The 20,045-nt window shown below is 43.5% G+C and overlaps 1 protein-coding gene across 16 annotated transcripts in view; it reads right to left on the reverse strand.

Moving 5' to 3' along the window:
* CLIP1 (CAP-Gly domain containing linker protein 1) overlaps nt 1-15,466 on the reverse strand; it is a 61,961-nt gene extending 46,495 nt beyond the window's left edge. For 13 of the 16 annotated variants that reach the window (XM_017814228.1, XM_017814238.1, XM_017814230.1 and 10 more), the window contains exons 1-3: nt 15,340-15,466; nt 3,352-3,548; nt 2,335-2,906 (exon numbers count right to left, since the gene is read on the reverse strand). In XM_017814228.1, coding sequence (XP_017669717.1) covers nt 2,335-2,906; nt 3,352-3,445 — 666 coding nt within the window. In that variant the 5' untranslated portion in view covers nt 3,446-3,548; nt 15,340-15,466. Of the gene's footprint in view, nt 1-2,334; nt 2,907-3,351; nt 3,549-14,780; nt 14,867-14,989; nt 15,048-15,339 lie in introns of those variants that run through there. The other 3 variants (XM_017814226.1, XM_017814224.1, XM_017814225.1) reach the window with 3 other exon arrangements.
* Between the last annotated feature and the right edge of the window lie 4,579 nt (nt 15,467-20,045).

The raw sequence follows: 20,045 nt of genomic DNA on the forward strand, positions 1-20,045 counted from the left end.
GAAATATCCACCAGCAGCTGCTCCAAGCTGCAAGAACTGAGGAATTTTGCAGCATTTACTCAGTGCAGCCCTGCAATGGTACAGTCAGACTGGAACATGTCTTGTGGCTGTGGCACTACGTTGTCACTTAGAGGGGAGGACACAACCTCCATCCAGCCTCTCATCCTCCTGGGGAACATATTACTGCAGAGTGACTGCTGTCAGCATAAATAAACCCAAATTACACGGAGCATTCCAGTTGGATTTATACCTCTGCTGGAGCAGGAATGGCCAAGCAAGTTACAACAAGTGACAGGCAGGGCTTTCCCAACAATCAGTGCTTGAGGACAGTTTCCAGAATTACTCGGTGACACCTCAACTCTCCAGTCCACAGTGCTGGACAGGAGTGCAGTGGCAGGGAATAAAATTATTAACAGATGAATTCAGTCAAGTTTAGCATTATTTGCACTAACCTGGTGATTTAATATATTTACATCTGAATTACTGTTAGATGATGAGAGCAGAGTCTGGGATCTACAACAAATAATTAGCACAAGACCCAAAAGTGTTAAAAACCAGCAGACAAAGATCCTACCCCTTTAACATTCCTATTCCAGAGTGTTTTATACTGGCACAGAAATTACAGATGTGCATCACCAACATGCTGTTGCCTCAAAACCTCAAACTACCATTTGATGACTCAAGAGGAATACTTAAGGCAAACAGAGGTAGCAGAGAGGATGAAATACTAAGTTTAACCTGTCCTACTTAACAAACAGAATTTGGGACCTTATTATTATCAAACTGTGGCACTTAGGATGTGCTTTTTCTGTAATTTGCACTAATTAGATACAGGAAAGTTGGAGCGATGCCTTCACGGGCACTGGAGAACTGTCCCACCCAAGGAGGACACCCCAGAGGAGCCGAGGAACAAAGAAACTTGAGGAAGTTTCACAAAGGTCCTTGAGGAAAAGGCCAACAAGTGGTTAAACCCTGATTCTGTCTGGAGGACACCAGGGCTGGAGTCTCTGCCAGAAATAGCCAGGGATAAAGGGTAAATCTTTGTTTCCATTGGCACTCCAAGAAAACACATCTCAGCCCAAATCCAGCTCTCAGCCAACCCCTGCCCTCACTTCACCTTTGTCTCCTTCAACTTGGCCCTGTGTTTTAAGCTTTCTTTAAACAGAAAGAGAAGTCAAATTCTTCCTTTAAAAATACAATAAAATTTAAATATGAATCCACCTTTACTGCTGAGTCATTGTCTGGTGGGGCAATGCAGGACAAACAATAAAATCCACGAGAGATTTTTCTACACAATGTCCTTACAACAACCCCAAAATGTCTTCTATGCCAGGACACCCGTACCTGCCCTTGCTTTTACCTAATGGAGATTTTAAAATTATATTGTAAATAACAAGAGATTGTATCAAAATAACAGTGAGACAATTCTTCAGCTTAATACACGTGGCAGGAAATCAAACCTCAACTCAGATGTTACAGTGATCAGAGATCTGCTGAGCACACGAGGGCCATTCCAGTTACATTTGCAGCTACATACATAGTCTTTAAATTAAGAATACAACACAAAACAACACACCACCAGCTTTCCACTGCCTTTTCAAGCAAAGGCTACTGTTCCAAGGCAGGGTTTCCCACTTTTCTTGGTGTCTGTCAAATCAATCATCACAAATGCTCCATGCTCTATTGCATCGATCCAAATTACAGGCTTACACCATCATTCTAGGCTAATTATTTAAATAAAAATGTTTAACAAAGCTTAGCTCCCTTTTAAAAAGGTGAAATGATACATCAGCAGAAGCATTCAGGGTTCTGAATTTGGGAAGGGCAGCCAAGTAACGTGGCACATCACCAGGAGACACGGAATTCCTGGGTGAGCAGTGGCATTATGTGACTGATCAGTGGCATTATGTGACTGCTCCTGTTGCTGCCCATCACCACTGAGGAACAATCAATTATTGACCTGTTTGCTTTCTAAAGACATGACCCTGGACAGGGCAAAAGAGCTGCATGGAAGCCTCACATGCTTGGTTTATTATTCAGCATGTTGTTCTTGAAGATATGGAGAGATAAGCTACAAATATGTTGTTAAATACTCAAAAACACAACAGATTAAAAACCGCCAAATTAATCATTTTCTCTTGGTATTGCAAAGACCTTCCTCCAGCGGGCAAAGAGCTTGTTCGCAGCAGACACTACAGAAAAGAAAACCAGAGCATAAATTTCCACCACCTTGACCAGGAAACAGCAGGAAAGTTTTGAATATCAGCCGAAATGATAACGAACCAACGCAAAGCAGAGCCAGAGGCTGCAGGGGAATCTGCAGGGGAATCTTACCAGAACTCGATCTCCAATTTTGAGCTCCCTTTCTCCTTTCTTGAGCGATCCGGCCTCGGAGAGGTTTGATATGGATTCACTGGCAGTCTTGGAAAGGTTGCTCATCTGAGCAGGAGTTGCATGTTCCTTAGCAGCAAGAGGGGAGGTTTTCTGGGGAATTCCTGATGGGGGAAGCGCAGCAGCAGCCGAAGACACGGCGCTGGCAGCTGATGTGGACGTGGGGGAGGTGGCTCTGGAAGGGTGGGAGGTCTGGGTACCGTTGGCTTCATCTTCTGCCAAAACCTTCCTTGTCAGCTTGGATGGTCTGGTGAATATTCCCCTCAAGGGCTCACACTGGAAATAGCGAACTCCGGCCACGGAGCCGTCGTTCTTCCCGATGGGCTCGTCCAGGACAATCCCTGCCCACTGCCCTGGGGCGAACTGGGTTTCTCCAAGGAACTGGATGAAGCCGGGTTTGTTCCCGTTGACCCAAACGCGCTCCCCGACCCTGAAATCGTCCACAAACTCCTCGTGTGCATCTGCAGGGGCTGGGCCTGGGGTCTTCTCACTGGGAACTGCCTTTTCTGCTGCAGCTGGAACCAGGAGAAACAACAGGAATCAAACACACTGATATTCCAAAGAGCATCATCACTCGGTGTCAACGCATTTGGAAAAGCAGGAAGAGCACAAATCCAAATTTTCTTATGAAAACTCTGGAATGCAGTAATTCAAAATCTAAGGACAGAGACACTGCATGCATTTAATGAAGGTTTTGGTAAAAATCTTGTGGAAATCACAAGTCTTACCTCAAAAACTACCCAAGTATTTTTACCATGACAAGGTTTCCTCAGGGACAGCTTGATCACAGTCAATTAGTAAATTCAGAGGTTTTTGCAAATTGTACATTTAATTTTTCAGACCATAAATACAAGCAAAAACCCCTTGGTGTAATGAGTAAAAATAGTGTATTCTCACAGCATTCAAGCTACTTTTTTTTAGAAGATAAGGGGAAAATTCAGAGAGTTGACTGTTCCTTACCAGCTGCAACAGGTGTAGGTGTTTTCAGCAATGTACCCCCGTGCTTGATGGTCTTTGAAGGAGCCTTAAGTCCACTTGGTTTTAACATACTCATCTTTTTATCAATCCCAGTGTTTCTCCCCCTTGTCTGTAGCAACTATCTTTTCCCAAACATGGATAAAATATATTCTTCAAGCTTTTTCAACTCTGGAATAAACCTGTATATAAAAAAGTAGACATGACATAAAAATCAGTATTTGAACTCCTGCAGAAGGAATTTCCATATACACAAAGTCTGTGTATGAAATGCATTATAAAGCTGCTTTACAGTAACAACCAAAGCATTTTAAATGTATCTTTTGAAGGCCATTTCCTATTAAAACACGCCAAGTCTGAACTGAAAGCATCAAAATAACTCACTTTTCTGAGTGGTGCTGTTTCCATAGTGAGATTCAAACTAAAAGTAGTTTATATCTCATCTTGAGATTTAAACTAAAACTGCTTTTCCTTTTTAAGAAGGAAAAACAAAGCCCTTAACAGCATAACTAACATTACACATAGATTTAATCACTCCACGTACTGACTTTAAAGTCCTATTTTTTTCAAGTGTTGCAATATCCCAGCAAAACCAACTTGAGAGTGGAGAACTGCAAGGGAAATCAAGGGAATCAAGAACTGCAGGATAAAAAGAGTAAGGTTTTTATGTGAGATTGGAACTGAAAAGCTAAAATTGATCAAGAGCTGGATGATGACAAGTGGAAAGCAAACACCAGCTCAGCTGTGTGAGCTCAGATCACAAGATCCTCTGGCTCCCAGTCCCCAGCTCTGAGGAGGAGGGACTCTTCCCAGCATTGCTGGGACAGAGCCCTGCTCCAACTTGGAAGCCAGCTAAAAGCTTTTCAGGGAACTATGTGCTGCCACAGAAGCATCTTCCCTCTGATCACAGAGGCTTCAGAAAGCCTTTTTCACCTAAAGCGAAAAATCTGTATTTTTTTCCTCGCTATGAATTCAAAGCTGAACTTCAAGGCGACAGTTCTGCCCCATCTTCAAAAGAATAAATGTTCTGCATGAGCAGCTTGGCTGTTTGCTGAGTTTTCTCTAGGACACTGCCAGAACAGCAGTGCCACTGAAACAGCACCTCAACAAAGACCTGCAGGGGAAAAAAGGAGCACAGTTTACTCAACTGTTTGTTCAGAACACGACAAACAAGAACTACAAAGCAGGGCTCGGTCCTGCCCTTTACTCAGCGTTTTGGCACCTGTCAGAGCACAAAGCTGGGCAGCTGCACAATTCCCAAACCATCATTCCCAGTGCCCAGAGGTGCAGGCTGGGAGCACAGAATGGTTAAAGGGAAAACGAACCTGACTGAAGGAGCAGCAGGAAGACTCAGGGGATGAACCAAGCCTGTCTTTACTGCCAGTCTGAGCTGTCCCCTCGTGTATTATTAACAGTGTTTGTAAAAATCAATTCACTGTGGAAAGGAAGTGTCAGGCACACTCTGCTTTGGGAACCTCAGCACCAAAGAGAAACATTCCTTATGCTGTTTCAACACCTGACACACCAAATTCAAGGCATTTTCTAAGGCTGCAATAATGTTATATTTTAACCTTGCACGTATTGTGTTTGTCTACAATTCCAGTTCTGCTCCATGAAAATGATGGTCTGAAAGCATCATATCTCCTTACGTTTTGTTTTAGAAATCTTCTAAAATTGTACTTTGCTCTTACATGCCAAGGACTCCTTTTATCTCATACATGTGCTCTCTACCTGTCCTTCCTCAGGCTGCAGGCCCTGTTCCTTCCAAAGCCAGGACTTCCATGCCTCCCTTACATTCCTCAACCCATCCAAATCCATGGAACGGAAAAACCGTACACGATAAAGAAGGATTTGGCACAAATACAGACAAACAAGAAGCATCAAGGTCAGGTCTTTTTAGTTCATGGTCTTTTCTGTCAGTGCCAAACACTAAATTGATGGAAATTTGGGCTCCCTTAAGGAAGATTTCTCCTAAAGCCAGGAAGCTGGAACTGTCCTCGAGCATTCTGACATTCTTTTCCATACTCTCTTTTTTTGCCCAAAAAGAGCATTCCAGCACCACACAGGTAATAACCATCTACACTGAGCAAGGACAGGTATATCACAAGAAAACACACACTAAATTACCACCCAGAATTACATTTTTCCAGTTTCAGGCAATTATTTATTAATATTTATTAATATTTATTAACAAGCCTCTGCTCAACAGAAAGTTAGAAGGTTCTAACACTGCGTTTCTTGGCTCAGGGAACTCATTCATGTTTTAATCTTGCCCTCCCCAGTCATGGGTTATATATTTGCTGTGTCATTTGCTCTTCTCAACACCAGGCCTTCAACTAGGCCAGAAGTAACACAATCCCTGTGCCCTGGTTTCAAAGTTGCTGAAATCGTAGCTTAATTCCAACAAAATAAAAGCTAAAATTATAGGCAACACATTTTGGTAAATGACTCCCTTATTTCCATAGTTAAAAAGCAACTTTGGGCCTCAGGGAAGGACCTTCACAGCAGCATTGCCTCATGGAGCTTATCAAAACACTGAAAGCACAGAAATTTGCATCAAGTGATTTTAAGAATTACACACTCCAGCATTTCCTAACAGGCCCCAGATGTCAATGATCTCATTTTAGTTCAAACAGAGCAGCTCCCTACTTGTCCCCATTCCCTCCTTGAATCCGTCTCAGCTCTCCTGAAAAAGGATCTTTATAACCAACAGGCAAAGTATGAACTGTAAATGGTTCAAAATATCATCTTAGGAACCTAAGCAAAGGCCCAGAAAGACTCTGATAAAATATTCCACTACAGCTCTACCAATTAGTAACTGAGCATACAAAGACTTTAAACACAGGCTTTACAGTTGTGCCATTATTGGGAATACAGGATTTCACACAACACGAAAATGTTACAGTCTCAAATTAATTGCGATTTTTTTTGTGTGTGTTAACTATCAAAAATTACCCAATGCAGACAAGAATCTTTGCACTGGTCCCTTAGCTGATTAATAATATTCTTTTCTTCCTTTTACAGACCTCTAAGTGCACAGATCAAAGCAATCCATAAGCAACAGGTTGAGAACCATTGGTGTAAGTAAATAAATCCTACTAATGTGATAACAGATATGAATTGTGTTGGCAAGTTGATATTAAAAATAAATAAACAAAATGTAACCACACAAGCTTGGGTTATAAAAGCAGAGTATTTCCCAACTGCTACAAAAGGAATTCCTATAATAAAAAGAAAGCAGCTGTCCAACCTTTCTTTCAAGACTATTTTCAACAACTAGCACTCCAAAAACAACTAAAATATAATTAAATAAGAAAATAGGGAGAAAAGTTAAAGTCTAATCTACTTAGCACTAAAGTCATGACAAGAAAATAAGAGTAGCAATAGAATAACAAAAGTTCAGACTGGAAAAGATGTCTAAAATCATTCAGTCCAGCTGTTCTTTGAGCTTAGTTAAACCTGATGAGCTCGTGGCCACAACTCTCTCCCTCCTCAGCACAGGTAGTGCCAGAATTAAAAGTAAAATATTTGAAACAGTGATGACAATTTAAGGAAGGAACATTTGCCAACATCTCTGCTCACAACTCCCAGGGAACAGATGCAGTGTTCCCATGGAGAGAAGCAAGTTGTCCATCCCTTTGGTGCAGAAACAAAGAGGATATTCCAGAACAGAGCAGCACAATGTTTGAATGGAGTCAGGACAGTGTTTAATCCCTGTTTGCTGTGGGCAGACACACCAGCCTGACTCTGGGCAGGGTTCTCTGGGGCTGGAACACCACCCATGGTTTGTTTGGATAATAAACTAAGCCAATTATTTTAACCCATCATCACCCACTCTGGGCCATGCACAATTTCTTCAAAACATTTCATATGAAAAGATTAATATTTAACTTTGTTAACACCATTAACAAGCTAAATACTGTTGGAAAATGCCTGGCAATGCCAATGCATTTCTAAGCATCATTTGTTAGTTGTGCTGAGATTAGAGGTACTTTGCAAAATACATATAAACACTTAGAATAACAGATAAAGAGTAAATATTCTATAAGGGGTTTGTAGAATAGGTGACTGCTGAAAAATCTCACAGGGATCTAGAACCCATCAGCAATCCCTGTGGCATCAATAGTAGGTATCTAAAAATCAAATTCTGACCATCCCATCAAGACAAGGTGACATGACCAAAATAGAAAATCCCTTCTGTAGAAAAGCTAAATGGAAAATATATTCCAAAGGCCACCACAACACAGTAACTTCACTTTCCTGGGAGAAAGACAAACTCACCACAAGAAGCACCATGTTTGAAACAGTCTGAGCAGCATTTCTTAAATATCTGTTTCATACTCTTGTTCATGCCACTGTGGCCAAGCTGGCACAGCTCATGAATTATTCCTCAAATGTTTTGAGTTGAGAGAAAGTAACTTGGAATTTTGAACCTGGAAAGTTTTCTCCTCTGGTCCATGAGTTACTCCAAGAGCTCTGATCCTTCACAAACACAACTCCTAAAATTATTGCAATCTTAAAACTAAAGCACATAAACATCTTCTGCCTGATTCAGATCTAATTCCTACTACAGCTCCCCCAAGTCATATTTGCAGTCTCCTGGGCTGATATTACACTGCTGTAAAAAGTCAGTATGCATATTTACAAAACCACTTCATGCCTTTAGTTGAATTTATTCACACACAATTTAAAAATACAACCATTCTGCTTTGAACAAAATCAATGCCTTCTCATTGCACTGCTGGTTGTTTGCTGCCCCTTTAGGAATATTTCTCTGTGTGCAAGAATGTGCCAGATCACAGAGCCCAGTTTCTGGAAGGTTCAGATGGGAATGAGAAGAATTCAAGCTCAGCAGGTCCCCAAAGTGACCAGACTGGGCCATTCCCACCAGAATCCCTACAGGAGCAATTCTGGATGAGGTGGCACAGCAGAGAGATAAACTGCAGAAAGCAAAAGCCTCACATCCTCTCCCTAAATAACATTTCCTATTGCCACCACCTTGTTTTGTTTCCAAGGGGAATACAAGGATAGTCCTCCCCTACTTCATATTCCACAGCCAGATTCCTCGTGTTTGGAAAACTGCAATGTCAGCACAGAGTGAGAGAAAAGCTGAATCCTGGAACAAAAACCTTCCTGATCCTGATTCCTCCTTTGCTGCCTCCTGGGTCTGTTGGAGGTTATTTTTTCCTGGGCAATCAGAAAGGCTGAATCACCATTTTGCAAGCGTTGGGTTACATTTACAATGAAATATTCCCCACAATATCCACTGTAAGTGTCTCAGCTGCAGAGTCAGTTCTGTACAATTACAAGTTGCTAAACCAGAAGGCTGGATTTGGAAGCCTCCCCTGCCTTAACTTTACAGAGCTCCTCTGGAATGATGAGCACACCTGGTATTCCAGGCCACTCACTGCTGAAATACAACTATTTTGGAGCAATGAATTCCCATCGAGGTCCCTTTGCATTGATCCACTGAAACGGGGAGTGCACTTCCCTCTGACCCTCAGCAAATTCCACATGTTTTGTCAGCCCTGTGCACTTATTGAGTGAGCAGCAAGTCCAGACTCCAACACCCCAGAAAGCACCGCAGGCATTTGTCAACAAAGCAAGGCACAAACTGCAAATTATTGTGGTGCTGATGGAACATCTCTGCCCTGGTCACTGCTAAACCAACCCGAATATGGCTCCAGAACTTAACTGCTCTGTTCAGTGATGACACTGTGGCATTGGAGGCATCTTCAGGCACCATTCGAGTTGAAACAAAGAGACTTTGAGAAAGAATTTATATATAAACCAGAAAATAAACTGAATTAAGAACTGAAAGATTTCAATAGAGTAAGGATTGACATCTGATTACTCATTCAACACAGCAATTAGAGAAAGGGAGCATTTAAAAACACAGTTTTATTTTGTTTTCCAGAAACCATTGATTTTTATGTCAATTAATCAAGTAACATGATGACCTGAATATAGTTTTCAGATACATCATTACTATGAGAAAAGACATTATTTAATTCAATGTTTATTGTGCCAAATGCCATCAAATCATATTTATTTGGGTTAATAGATGTTCTGCTCACTGCCAGCATCAAAACACGTGGGCTGGTATGTGCCCATCAAACCAGTATTTTGTACTCACTTTTAAAGGTAGAAAAAAAATTTGCGTTTAAAACTCAGCTGATCAGGCAGGGAAAAAAAAAAAAAAGTAATCCAAACCTTTCAGATCTGTTGTTTGCAGATACTGGTATAGGAAATAAAAATGTAGTAAGAAAATAAGCAAGAGTGTCTCCTAATTTACACAGGATCCTTAAGACATTCTGCTTCAGCTCATTCCAGCCCAATCCAATATAACCATCACAGGAACTGCAGAGAGGTAAACCTTCACAAAGGCACACACTCATCCTACATGAACCTTAAAGCCTCAGTTTTTACACTGTGTTTTTAACATAAATATGAATTTCAGAGGAGACATTCTTGAAGAAGCGTATCTCTGGTTAGTTTATTAAATTAACAGAGTGAAAGCAATTCTTGCTCTCCTGAAGTGCCCTCACAGTTGCTACCAGGATAACCAGGAAATTACTGCTGCATGCAAGTTCTAGTAGGTCTTTAGTCTAACTCAAAGCACAGTTTGCTTTTGCTGCCACAAAAACACAAAGCCAGAGGCTGCAGCCATTTGGGCCCTTTGCCCAGGGCTGTGACACAGCTCTTCTGACAGTGCCACTGAGGTGATGAGCACAACCTGCAACAGAGAGGGGCTGACAAATCTCACCAACCGAAATGTATCTGTAGGATCACAGGTCCTGGAAAACCCTTCACCTCTGGTTTTGAGGACATTGCTTTAGGTAAACGTTCCCTAGTCTGAAGCAGCCAGTGAAACAAAGGCACGCAGGGATGTCCCCGCCGGTCCCAAGGCTGTGACACAAACACTGTTCCTTGTCATCACCAGCCCACCATCAACCAACACCACAGCACGGGCTGAGGACACCCCACAAATAGCTCCTGGGCTTCTGTGCCTTCTGAGAGTGAATCCTGCTTCCTTAAGAACTCAGAGGACGCTCCTCCTGCCTTGTGCACTGAGAGGGTCTGGGGAAGAATGTTTGGGAATCAATCCAAACACCCCAAACACTGTCCCTCATTACGGACATGGGAACCTACAGCTCAACCAGCAACTTTAGATTTGTTTCTTAACTGAGATCAACAGCAGATATTGTATTTATCTACCATGGAGATGGCTTGAACTGTTTTCCATATTAGTTCAAAGATCCATATTATATTCAGGACCAAAGACTTTTAGAGTATCTTTTAACATCAGACTTAGGGAAGCCAGGCCTGCCCACAAATCTGTATTTCTGCTTCAATTTTGAACCTGCTGGGATAATTTCAACTAAATAAAATAAAAGGCAGGAGATCTTAAAAAAAAATACATAATATTCCTGCAAGTTTTACAGAAGTGAACTAGGAAGAGAGAGACTTGTGTTCAAATAGTCTTGAGTTTCTCCCAAACTTTAGACCAGACCAACTTATTTCTGAAGCAACTTGAAAAAACAGTATTGCCGTTAATACATTTGGCAGCAGCAGGTTTTATCAGTTTGTTTGGAGATAATACAAAATTTAAATATAATACAGTCAGGAAGGCAACCATTACTGAGACCCAAATCCACTGAAAATTAGAAGGTTTTAGGGACATTGCTAAGTTGGTAAATAAGACACATGGCTCTTTTTCTACCTTGGGAAGTGCAGGATTTTTGCTGTAAATTGTATAAACAGGATCCTCCCAGCACATGCCTGGGAAAGGGGGAAGGAGGGGCAAATTCCTATAAGTAAGAAACTGCACTAAGAAGCAGCTGAATCAGATCAAAGATAGTAAGAGGCTTAGGAGCTGCAAGCATCAGTCAGATATTACAGCAATGCTGTGAGGAAGGTAATTCATCAAACCTTCTGCTCTGCCTGTGCATTTTAATTCTGCATCAAGGACATTTTAAGTCACCTCACCTTATCATTCTAGAACCTGCTCTGCTCAGTCACATTCCTAAATGCCTCCAGATCCTCAGTAAAAAAAATAAGCCATTGGAACGTGAAGACAGCTGAATACAAAGCAAAAAAAAACCTATTTTGGGCTGGCAATTTGCAGGTAATTTTTTCTCAGTCTATTGCTATTTCAAACACAGTCTGTTCAGTTGCTTTAAAATGATTCCTGCCATCTTTAATTAATCAGGAAGAGCTGATGGCTGTTAATATGATGCAAACTCTAACACTTCAAGTTGCCACTGAACACATGGATTATAAAAACATCGCTGCTATGGTCTATTAAAAGATCAGAAAGCACATGATCCTCCTCAGCACATCATTCCCTACAGAATGAGTCAAGGATTGAGGAGTAGAAAAAGTTTGCAACTGAGAAAGTAAATAATTACCACCTTATAATTTTATAAGCCCATTATCGTGACTATCTTTCCTACATTTTTCCAAGGGAATTCTTACCTTTCCCAAAAATCCTCCATTTTGATAATAACAAGAGTAATTTGACTGTTCACACTGCCTTCTGATGGTGACAAAACACTTCAACCACCTCAGTGGGTGCATTAAGAAAACGATCACTTTACAATCTCAGTCACAATAAAATGATGATTTTGGAATAGTAGAGCCTCAAGTTTAAGTTATTTGGGATCTAAGTTAAAATGAAACTCGTGAGAAGGAAAACACCATCTCCTGTCAGCCTCAAACCCCAAAGCACTCAAAGACACAAAGGCTTCTCCTTAATACAATTACAACTGAAGCAGCTGAAACAAAGATGCTGCTTTTTATAGTAAGGATTTCATTTTGGTAGACTTGGGTGAAACTGTAACTGTTTCACACTCGGGGAAAACATCAAGTCAGCAGTCCCTTTTTAGCTCCCCATGTTCTGAGCCTTTTAAATTAGCACCATGACTGTTGTGGGGCTGGCACAGAACAAAGTACAAGCCCAAATTCAGAACTTAGATAAATATTGCTGTGATTGAGCGGATGCTGCTGCCAAGGAGAGCAGCAGAATGACAATGTCAAATAAGCTAATTCTATAAAATACTGAGTTCCTCTCTTTGCCTTGCAATTTCCTCTCATAATAAGTTAAAAATATACACAGTAAGATTATAAAGATCAGGGGAATGAATAGCTTTCAATGGTGTTTCTTCTGGAATCAGTAGAGTCTTATGAATTAATAGAATGCATTCTATTCACTGAAGAGTCTTCTGTCTGAGTTTGTACAAACAATTGATGAGACACTCCAGGTGGAAAAACTCTGGTGGGTGTTAAAGTAGAAACTTGTACAGCCTGTTCTGAGATCCATCTTCTAAATCCTTTGCAGCTTTTCCGAGGCCTGGAGCCAGATCCCAGATCTGGGGGTATTTGGAGGGGTCAGGCACGCGAGAGCAACATCCCTGCAAAAATAAAAGTGTGTGGAGGACACACACCTGGACAAGCACTGACATGGCAGGAGGTGTTTGAATCATCAGGGAGCTGCTGCCAGAGTTCTGCTGGTCCAGAATGAAATGGTTGCTCCTGCAGAAACTGGAGCTGAGATTACAGCTAATGCAATGTATAATTGCCTTTCATTAAATAACAAAGCACCAGCCAGCTGAGGCATTTCCAAACATGCTGCTCCAATAAGGATTCCGGCGAGTTACTTTTCATACGTGCCAGCAGAGCCAGTAGTCCCCAGGGAATGCCAAAGGATTCAACAAGAGCTGCATTCATTCATGGTCGTCATGTTCAAACATTAGAAAACTTGCATTCAACATACAGAGCTAACATTTGACCCCAGTGTTTTAGAAAAGCAGTTCTGAAAAATCATATTGGCAAGGCAGATCACTCTGCTGCTTTTTAAGGAGGATCTGTTTTGAAATGGTCTCAGTCCCTCCCAAGAAAAATTTTAACAGGGCTAAAAGGATAAAGGGAGGAACACTAAAGGAGTTATACAATCTGCCCAAGCTGAGTAAATAAAGGCAAGTATTTACCCAGGAATATTCACACATTCAGAAGATGGTAAAGAGCTACAACTGTAACTCAGGAAATCTCCAGGAGCTCTAGGAAGTCATAGCAATCAGCACAGAGAGCTCTCCTCCTTCCTACAGTATAATCACATGAGGAAAGAGGCTGTTATTCCCTACAGGATACATCTGGGATGAGGATACAAGACAGCTGCTTTTCTGCCCTCACTAGAAAGCTGAGATCTTCTCTTTAAGAGAAACCATAAAAATTACATAAAACTATTTCTTCCGCCAAATAAAATCTCCCTCTTGATCCCTAAAGATACGGACATTTGAGGTCACATTTCCAAGCTTTTCTGTTCCAGCCAACTCATCCCTCTCCCTCCAATACACACAAAGCTTTAGTGCACTTCAGCACAGACAGAAAACATTCCAGCACGTATGGGCTGGAAGAGAACTTTGAAATCTCACCATTTGACACCAAGAACTAACAATCCTCAGCATGTAAATGAAGAGGTTTTGTACCTGAGCAGTTACACATTCCTCAGACTAGGCTACGCTGCTGTTGGGTGGAGGGGAGGTATTTGCTTTGCTGTCTCCCTACATGTTGCAGCAGGTGCACACAGACACACACGTCACAAAAACCTCTCTCTGTCGTTGCTGGTTTCAGAATTACACCCATATTTCTGCTCTTTCTTTGCAAAGCAGCCACCAGAAAGGCATTTCCTCTTTTGCACCTCTTTCCTTTCTTCTTCCTACTTGTCAACACAGGTATCACATGTTTGAAAATCCTTCTGCTCAAAGATCTCAAAGCAACCTGTGAACTTCCATAAAACCCTGCCCATGCAGCACACGGAGTAAGTGAAGGGGTGGGGAGGGACAAGTCTTCATTTCACAATCATATTTTCAAAGATATAGAATCCCAGACTAAATTTTCCTGCCTTTGGAAGACATTCTTGTGGTGTTGGCTTCTGTTTGTTTATATTTTTAAAAATTATTTAAACCACAAGATCAGAACAAAGATGTCAGGATGAAAGGGAAAACTCGCTGCTGATTTTCATGCAGCAGGAGCCACATTACCACGTGAGTAACAGCAGCAATTACCTTGTGCCCCATTGCTGTGGCACAGAAAAGGGAGCACTGCATGGCCTGAGGAAGCAGCTCGAGTGCTATAGCGGGAAGCAGGAGGGGCCTGGAGCAGCGCCTGTTCCCGGGAATCCCGCAGCTCTAACGCTGGCTAGAACATGGCAGCGAACTCTGCTGAGCCACCTGGGGGGATACAAGGGCAGCTCACCTGGAAATCGGGAGCTTTGGGAACAACACAAGGATGGGGAGTGGGCAGAGAACAAAACCAAACAAAAAACCCCCCAAGTAAATTATAAGGCAAATCGTTCATCAGTGAAATATCAGGATGTAAGTGCAGGATGCTGGGAATTGCAGGTCAGCATTTACCGAGGAATATAAGGAATATTCGCACCTCTCCTCCCCAGAATCACCCGCTCACACCACCAAGAACCAGACCCAGCGCCGCAGTTTCCAAGGGCGAGCCCCGAGCAGGGCGCGCAGCCCCTCGTGTCCCACCTGCCCCTCACAGCCCAGCGGGGGCGGCGGGGGGCGAGGCCGGGGAGGCTCCAGCCCCGCCGGGGACGCCGCTCCCGCACCTTGCCGGGGCCCCGTCCCGCCGGAGGCTGATGGGGGTGAGGCGGGCGAGCCCCGGCGCTGGGCTCGGACCCGGCGGGGCGGCCCGGGCGGCACAGCACGTGTGGCGGCCGCTCAACAGCCCTCGGCCCGCCCGGCCCGGCCCCTCGGAGCCCCCAGGGGTCCCTCAGCGCCGAGTCGCGTCCCCTCCGACCCGCCCCGCGCCCGCCCGCCGTGGCGCCCGGACGGGAAGCGCGGAGGCCCCAGGGCGGGAGGCGGCGGCGGCTCCCCCCGCCCTCACACCGCCCTCACCCCGCCGCCGCCCCGCGCCGTCCCACCGGCGGCCTCCCCCGGCCCCGCGCCGCCGCCTCACCCCGCCAGCGCCGGGCACCGCTCCTTCCACCGCCTCCTTCTCCTCCTGCCCCGGCTCCTGCTCCTTCCCCGGCTCCCCCTCTGCAGCGGCGCCGCCCCGGCTCGCAGGAGGCGGAGCGGGGCGGGCACAACGTCTGCGCCCGCCGGGGCGGGGACTGCAGCAGCGGCGGCAGCACCGGCGGCGCGGCCGCGATCCCCCCGCGGCCCCTCCGCTGCCTTTGTCCGCCCCCCGCTTTGTTCGCCCCGGGGGAAGGAGCGGCTCTGCCCGGCCCTGGCTCTGAGGGGGGAAAGGCTCGGCGGTCCCGGACCCTCCGCCCGGGGAGCGCTGCGGCAGCGCCGGGCTGGGTGGGAGGGGGAGAGAGGGTGGGCACAGACAGGGAGGTGTGAAGCGCAGAGCTCTGGTGGGTGAATAACTTCACTGTCTGCTGCTTCTCTCCATTTTCCTTTTGTCCTTTTGACGCCCGGGAATTTGCCATCCAGAGATCTGTCGTCCCTTCTCTTCCTTTCGTGTTTTCATTGTGTTTGTGAAGCAACACATTGGAACCTGGCGTTATCCCGCTGCTGAAGTTTAAACAGCTGGAGCAGCAGCTCCAAAGCCATCAGCACCCATTTCATGCCGATTTTCAAGGCTGAATCAAACAGCTCTGCTCCAAACAGGAGCTGGTTTTCACCTCCTCCAAACAGGAGAGCCCAGCCAGGGCTGGCCCGACCCTGCCGAATTCACCACAAAGCAAACCCCAGTTTGCAGCCTGAGAGCTCGCTGGGTTTCTGCATGATGCCATTCGAACAAAAGGGTGATGAGAAAGCAGTTCCATGGCTGGGGACTGATTGCAATTTGTGTCTCATTTTGCCTTCGCTCTCTGGCACTGACCCAGCACAGTAAAGCACAGAATGGTGTGACACAGTCCTCCAAATAAAGGGTTTCAACTACATCAGCATTTAGCAATGTTTGCTAGATTTTCACTTCCTAAATGTTAAATAGAATCTCTTGCCGTGGCCATTAGATGGTGAAACAGATACTGGAATCCATGTACAGCCACCCCTCTTTCTCCCTGCAAAATTTGATAAAAGTTTTGCTGAATAAGGACTTCAGGATTTAAATATTGGGTTGTCTCTAGAAGTGCAAAGCCAGCAAAGAACTGTATTTTTAAAAATGACCATCCAGCCACTGGCTATGGAAATAACCCCTAACACAAAACTGCAATTAGAACTGGACAGTCAGACTAACTTTACAGAACTTGCCCAAAATATTTGCTGGCTTGAGAGCCACGGGGGTGAACCTTTGTGCTTGCCATAATTTTCCATCATTAATTTGAGTTTTTTGTCTCTCAGGTAATTTGTCACCGTGTAAGTCCATTTCAAGCATTTGCAGTTCAGTGCACAGCATTAAAATTTCGTAAGCAATTTTAGACTCATGTATCCAGAACAGAGCACAGCAACAAGTCAGCTTGTTATTGAAGATGGAAGCAAAGAGTTGTAACCTTCGTGCTGTTATTTAGAACTTGTAATAAAGTGGAAGCAGTAACTGTGGTGAAATAAAAAAAATATGGTTCGAATGTGTAAGTAACTCTCTTTGCTCCCTCGTAAGGCCATGAAAAAGTAGCTTCAGAGCAACTGTAACTTAGTTCATCCCAATTAGGGATGGTTGGCAGCCCCTCTGTACCAGTCTGTACCAGTAGGTCACAGCCAATTTGGAGGAATCATTATAAAAAAGATGCTGGTATTATAAACCACACTCCTATAAAGGATTAAATATGATCAAAAGCTGGAATATCTTATTTTCTGTTCTGCGTGATCAGATCAGTCAACACATAATATATAGGCATTTTCCTACCTCTATGGAACAGGAATTGCTGGATGCTCCAGGGAAATTCAGGATGCTGACATAACTGCTGGCATCCTGGCCACAAGTACAAGGCTCACTTTAGAATGAAAATTGTTCTCTTCAGTAATGGGAACACCAGTTGCAATTGTTTCTGTCCTTTTTCAGATTTCTGAAGGGTCCAAAATCATTGAAGCTTTCTGAACCACTGAAATGTTGTTCCTTAAGAACTGCATTTAAAGATCTCTTGACTTATGAAATCCATTTTTCTATTCAGTGGGATGTATCCACCCAAGTGGGAAGATTTTGAGTACAGGATTTTTATTTCATCTGGATGAACTCTTCAATATGTACATCTGGCAGCTCCTCTACAGAACTGATGGTCACATCTGCTACAGAAAAAGCAGCTAATTGCTTTTTCTTTTTTTTTTTTTAATCACAGAAGTGCTGCTTCAAAAATCCCAGCAAAGGAACTTGCTCTGCTATTTTCTGGAGTTTCTTTTCCGTAAAGGCTGCAAGTGTTCCCATTCCTGATGTGCTGTGTTGGGTTTGTGTGGCCAGGTTTTGGTAGCTGGGGGGGACACAGGGGTGGCTCCTCTGTCCAGTTGCAGAGGGCACTGATGGAGTGGCTTTGGTGGGCACCTGGTGTCCAGCCAAGGTCAACCCACCCCATGAACTCACTGGCTTCCCTCCCTACATCAGCCCCACCAACCAGCAGCAGCACAAAAAAGCTCTTCAAACCCACGTTCTTTGTTGTTGTTACACAGGACAAGCTTTCATCCAATTTTGCATTGTTTGTTCTACCCAGTGTGGGTAAAACAACAGAAAACAGTCTTTAAACTAATGAAAAAAGACTCCTTTCTGCATGGTGGTTTAAACAAGATGCTTAAACTAACAATAACGTTCATCTTGATGTGTTTCACTGCACAGATAACTGAGAACCCAGTTTGTCAATAAAGAGGGACTATGCAAATCATTCTACCACTTATGGAAATACCAACAAAAGCTGAATTCTCACCTACAGAGAAGCAAAGCAGAAGGATTTTGCTCCTATCGAGTGATGAATTCTAAAGAAAGGATAAATAAACGTTTATTCAGTCATATAAATATACACTGTAAAGAAATCTTACGTAACATCTTTGCTGCCTGTAGTTAACTAAAGTTTAGGAAGTGCCCAATTGTCACACAGTAATTACTATGCCATTTAACCCATCCTGTTTTTAAGCCTCTCCAGGGATCACAACCAGTTCCTACCTCTGACTCACCCTCTGCCACCCCCAAAATGGGGCTGTGACTGGATTCTTAGGAACAGCATCCATCTCCAGTGGCATTTTTACTTCCCAGAGGCAGCACCACAGCCCTGCTGCAGACTGGAGGTACTACGAGTTCCATGGCAACTACCAAGGCATGTGGAACACTTTAATTATATTGGAGCTTTTTCCTCCTCTTCGTTTTTCCCTTTTTTTTTTTTTTTATCCCCAGCTATGCTGCCTTAGAGTTTGCAGGCAAATAGTTATTTTTAGCAGCTAACACATCTTTCAGATCTCTTCTAGAATCTCAGCTAGTTCTCTTCTCATGACGTTTTAAGCACTGAGAATTAGGTTGTAAAAATGCAAGTTAAAAATCTGAAGCTTTTTAAGAGACAACTTCCCACCTGATACCCAGAATATTTGGCAGATTTGATTTTTTAAACACTTTTGCTGTTCCAAATGCTGTAGATAAACACCAGGACTATGCTAACAGGGATCTGTGGGAAAATTTGAGTGATGCCTCCTCACACTATACCCACCTCATGACAGATTTTATTACTCATTCATTTTAAGCTCTAATCTAGGTTATTATGCCACACCCATCACCATGGGAATGGCACTTAAAAGGACCAGAAATACTTTACTATTCAGCTTTTCCTCAGAACTTCCAGTGTGATCTGATTGCAGTTTCAATATCCAAACCCTCTTTGAGGAGTTCCAGCTGACAGATTAAAATCCTCAGTAATTACCAGTATCTTCAGTGCAACAATATGGAGCCCTTGATAGAAGAGTGAATTACAAATAAATGGGAAGGGAGCAAGTTAAATGCATTCCTAACCACGAGAGAAACAGGAGGGATAACTCCCCATCCCTAATTAACTGTGTCTTAGAGCAAAGGTAAATAGAGGAGGAGTTTTTACTTACTGGTTCTGCACCATTTTCTCTGACTGTCTCCTCCACAGAAAGGACCATTGAAAAAAGAAGATTTAAAAGAACAAGTTAGAAGACACCTCTGAGTGCCCAGAATGTTGTATGATCACCCTTACTTCAAGTTAATTCTAAAACTAAACCCAGAAATTACACAGTCCCTGCCACAGGCTGCCTGTGATCAACACATGCATCACAAAAATCTGATTTTAAGAAAAAATAAGTATTGCAGGAACTTTGATAGAAGCTTTCTTAACAATTTGAAAGGCAAAGGAACAGCAAAGGAAATTATTCTAGTCACAGCTGGTTTGTTTATCTACTCTGATCAATACTTAGGTGATTGAGGATGAATTTGTTGTGAACAAAGAGGTCACATAAAGACGATTTTCATCTTGTGGTTTCTGGGAGCAAGGCAGAAGCACGTGAGTATTGTCCTGCTACAGCAGCAGCAGTTTACAAGAGCCATTAAAAAACCATCTTCTGAGGTGTGGAGAGAGAACTGGATGTTTCAAATATGAGCAGCTCCACACACCCAAAGGTGTGTGCCCTGGGAATTGTTACCTCATGCCCTGCATCCCAGTATCATCCACGTGGGAGTGATGCAGCACAGGAGCTCGGGAGGGTTTGTGTAAACTGGCATTACTGGATTTAACTCCAGGGAGGAGGAGAAGGCCTGGAGAGCTTTTAACTCCATGGGAGGAGGAGAAG

The sequence above is a fragment of the Lepidothrix coronata genome, unplaced genomic scaffold, assembly GCF_001604755.1.
Source record: "Lepidothrix coronata isolate B3197 unplaced genomic scaffold, Lepidothrix_coronata-1.0 Scaffold44, whole genome shotgun sequence".
Taxonomy (NCBI): domain Eukaryota; kingdom Metazoa; phylum Chordata; class Aves; order Passeriformes; family Pipridae; genus Lepidothrix; species Lepidothrix coronata.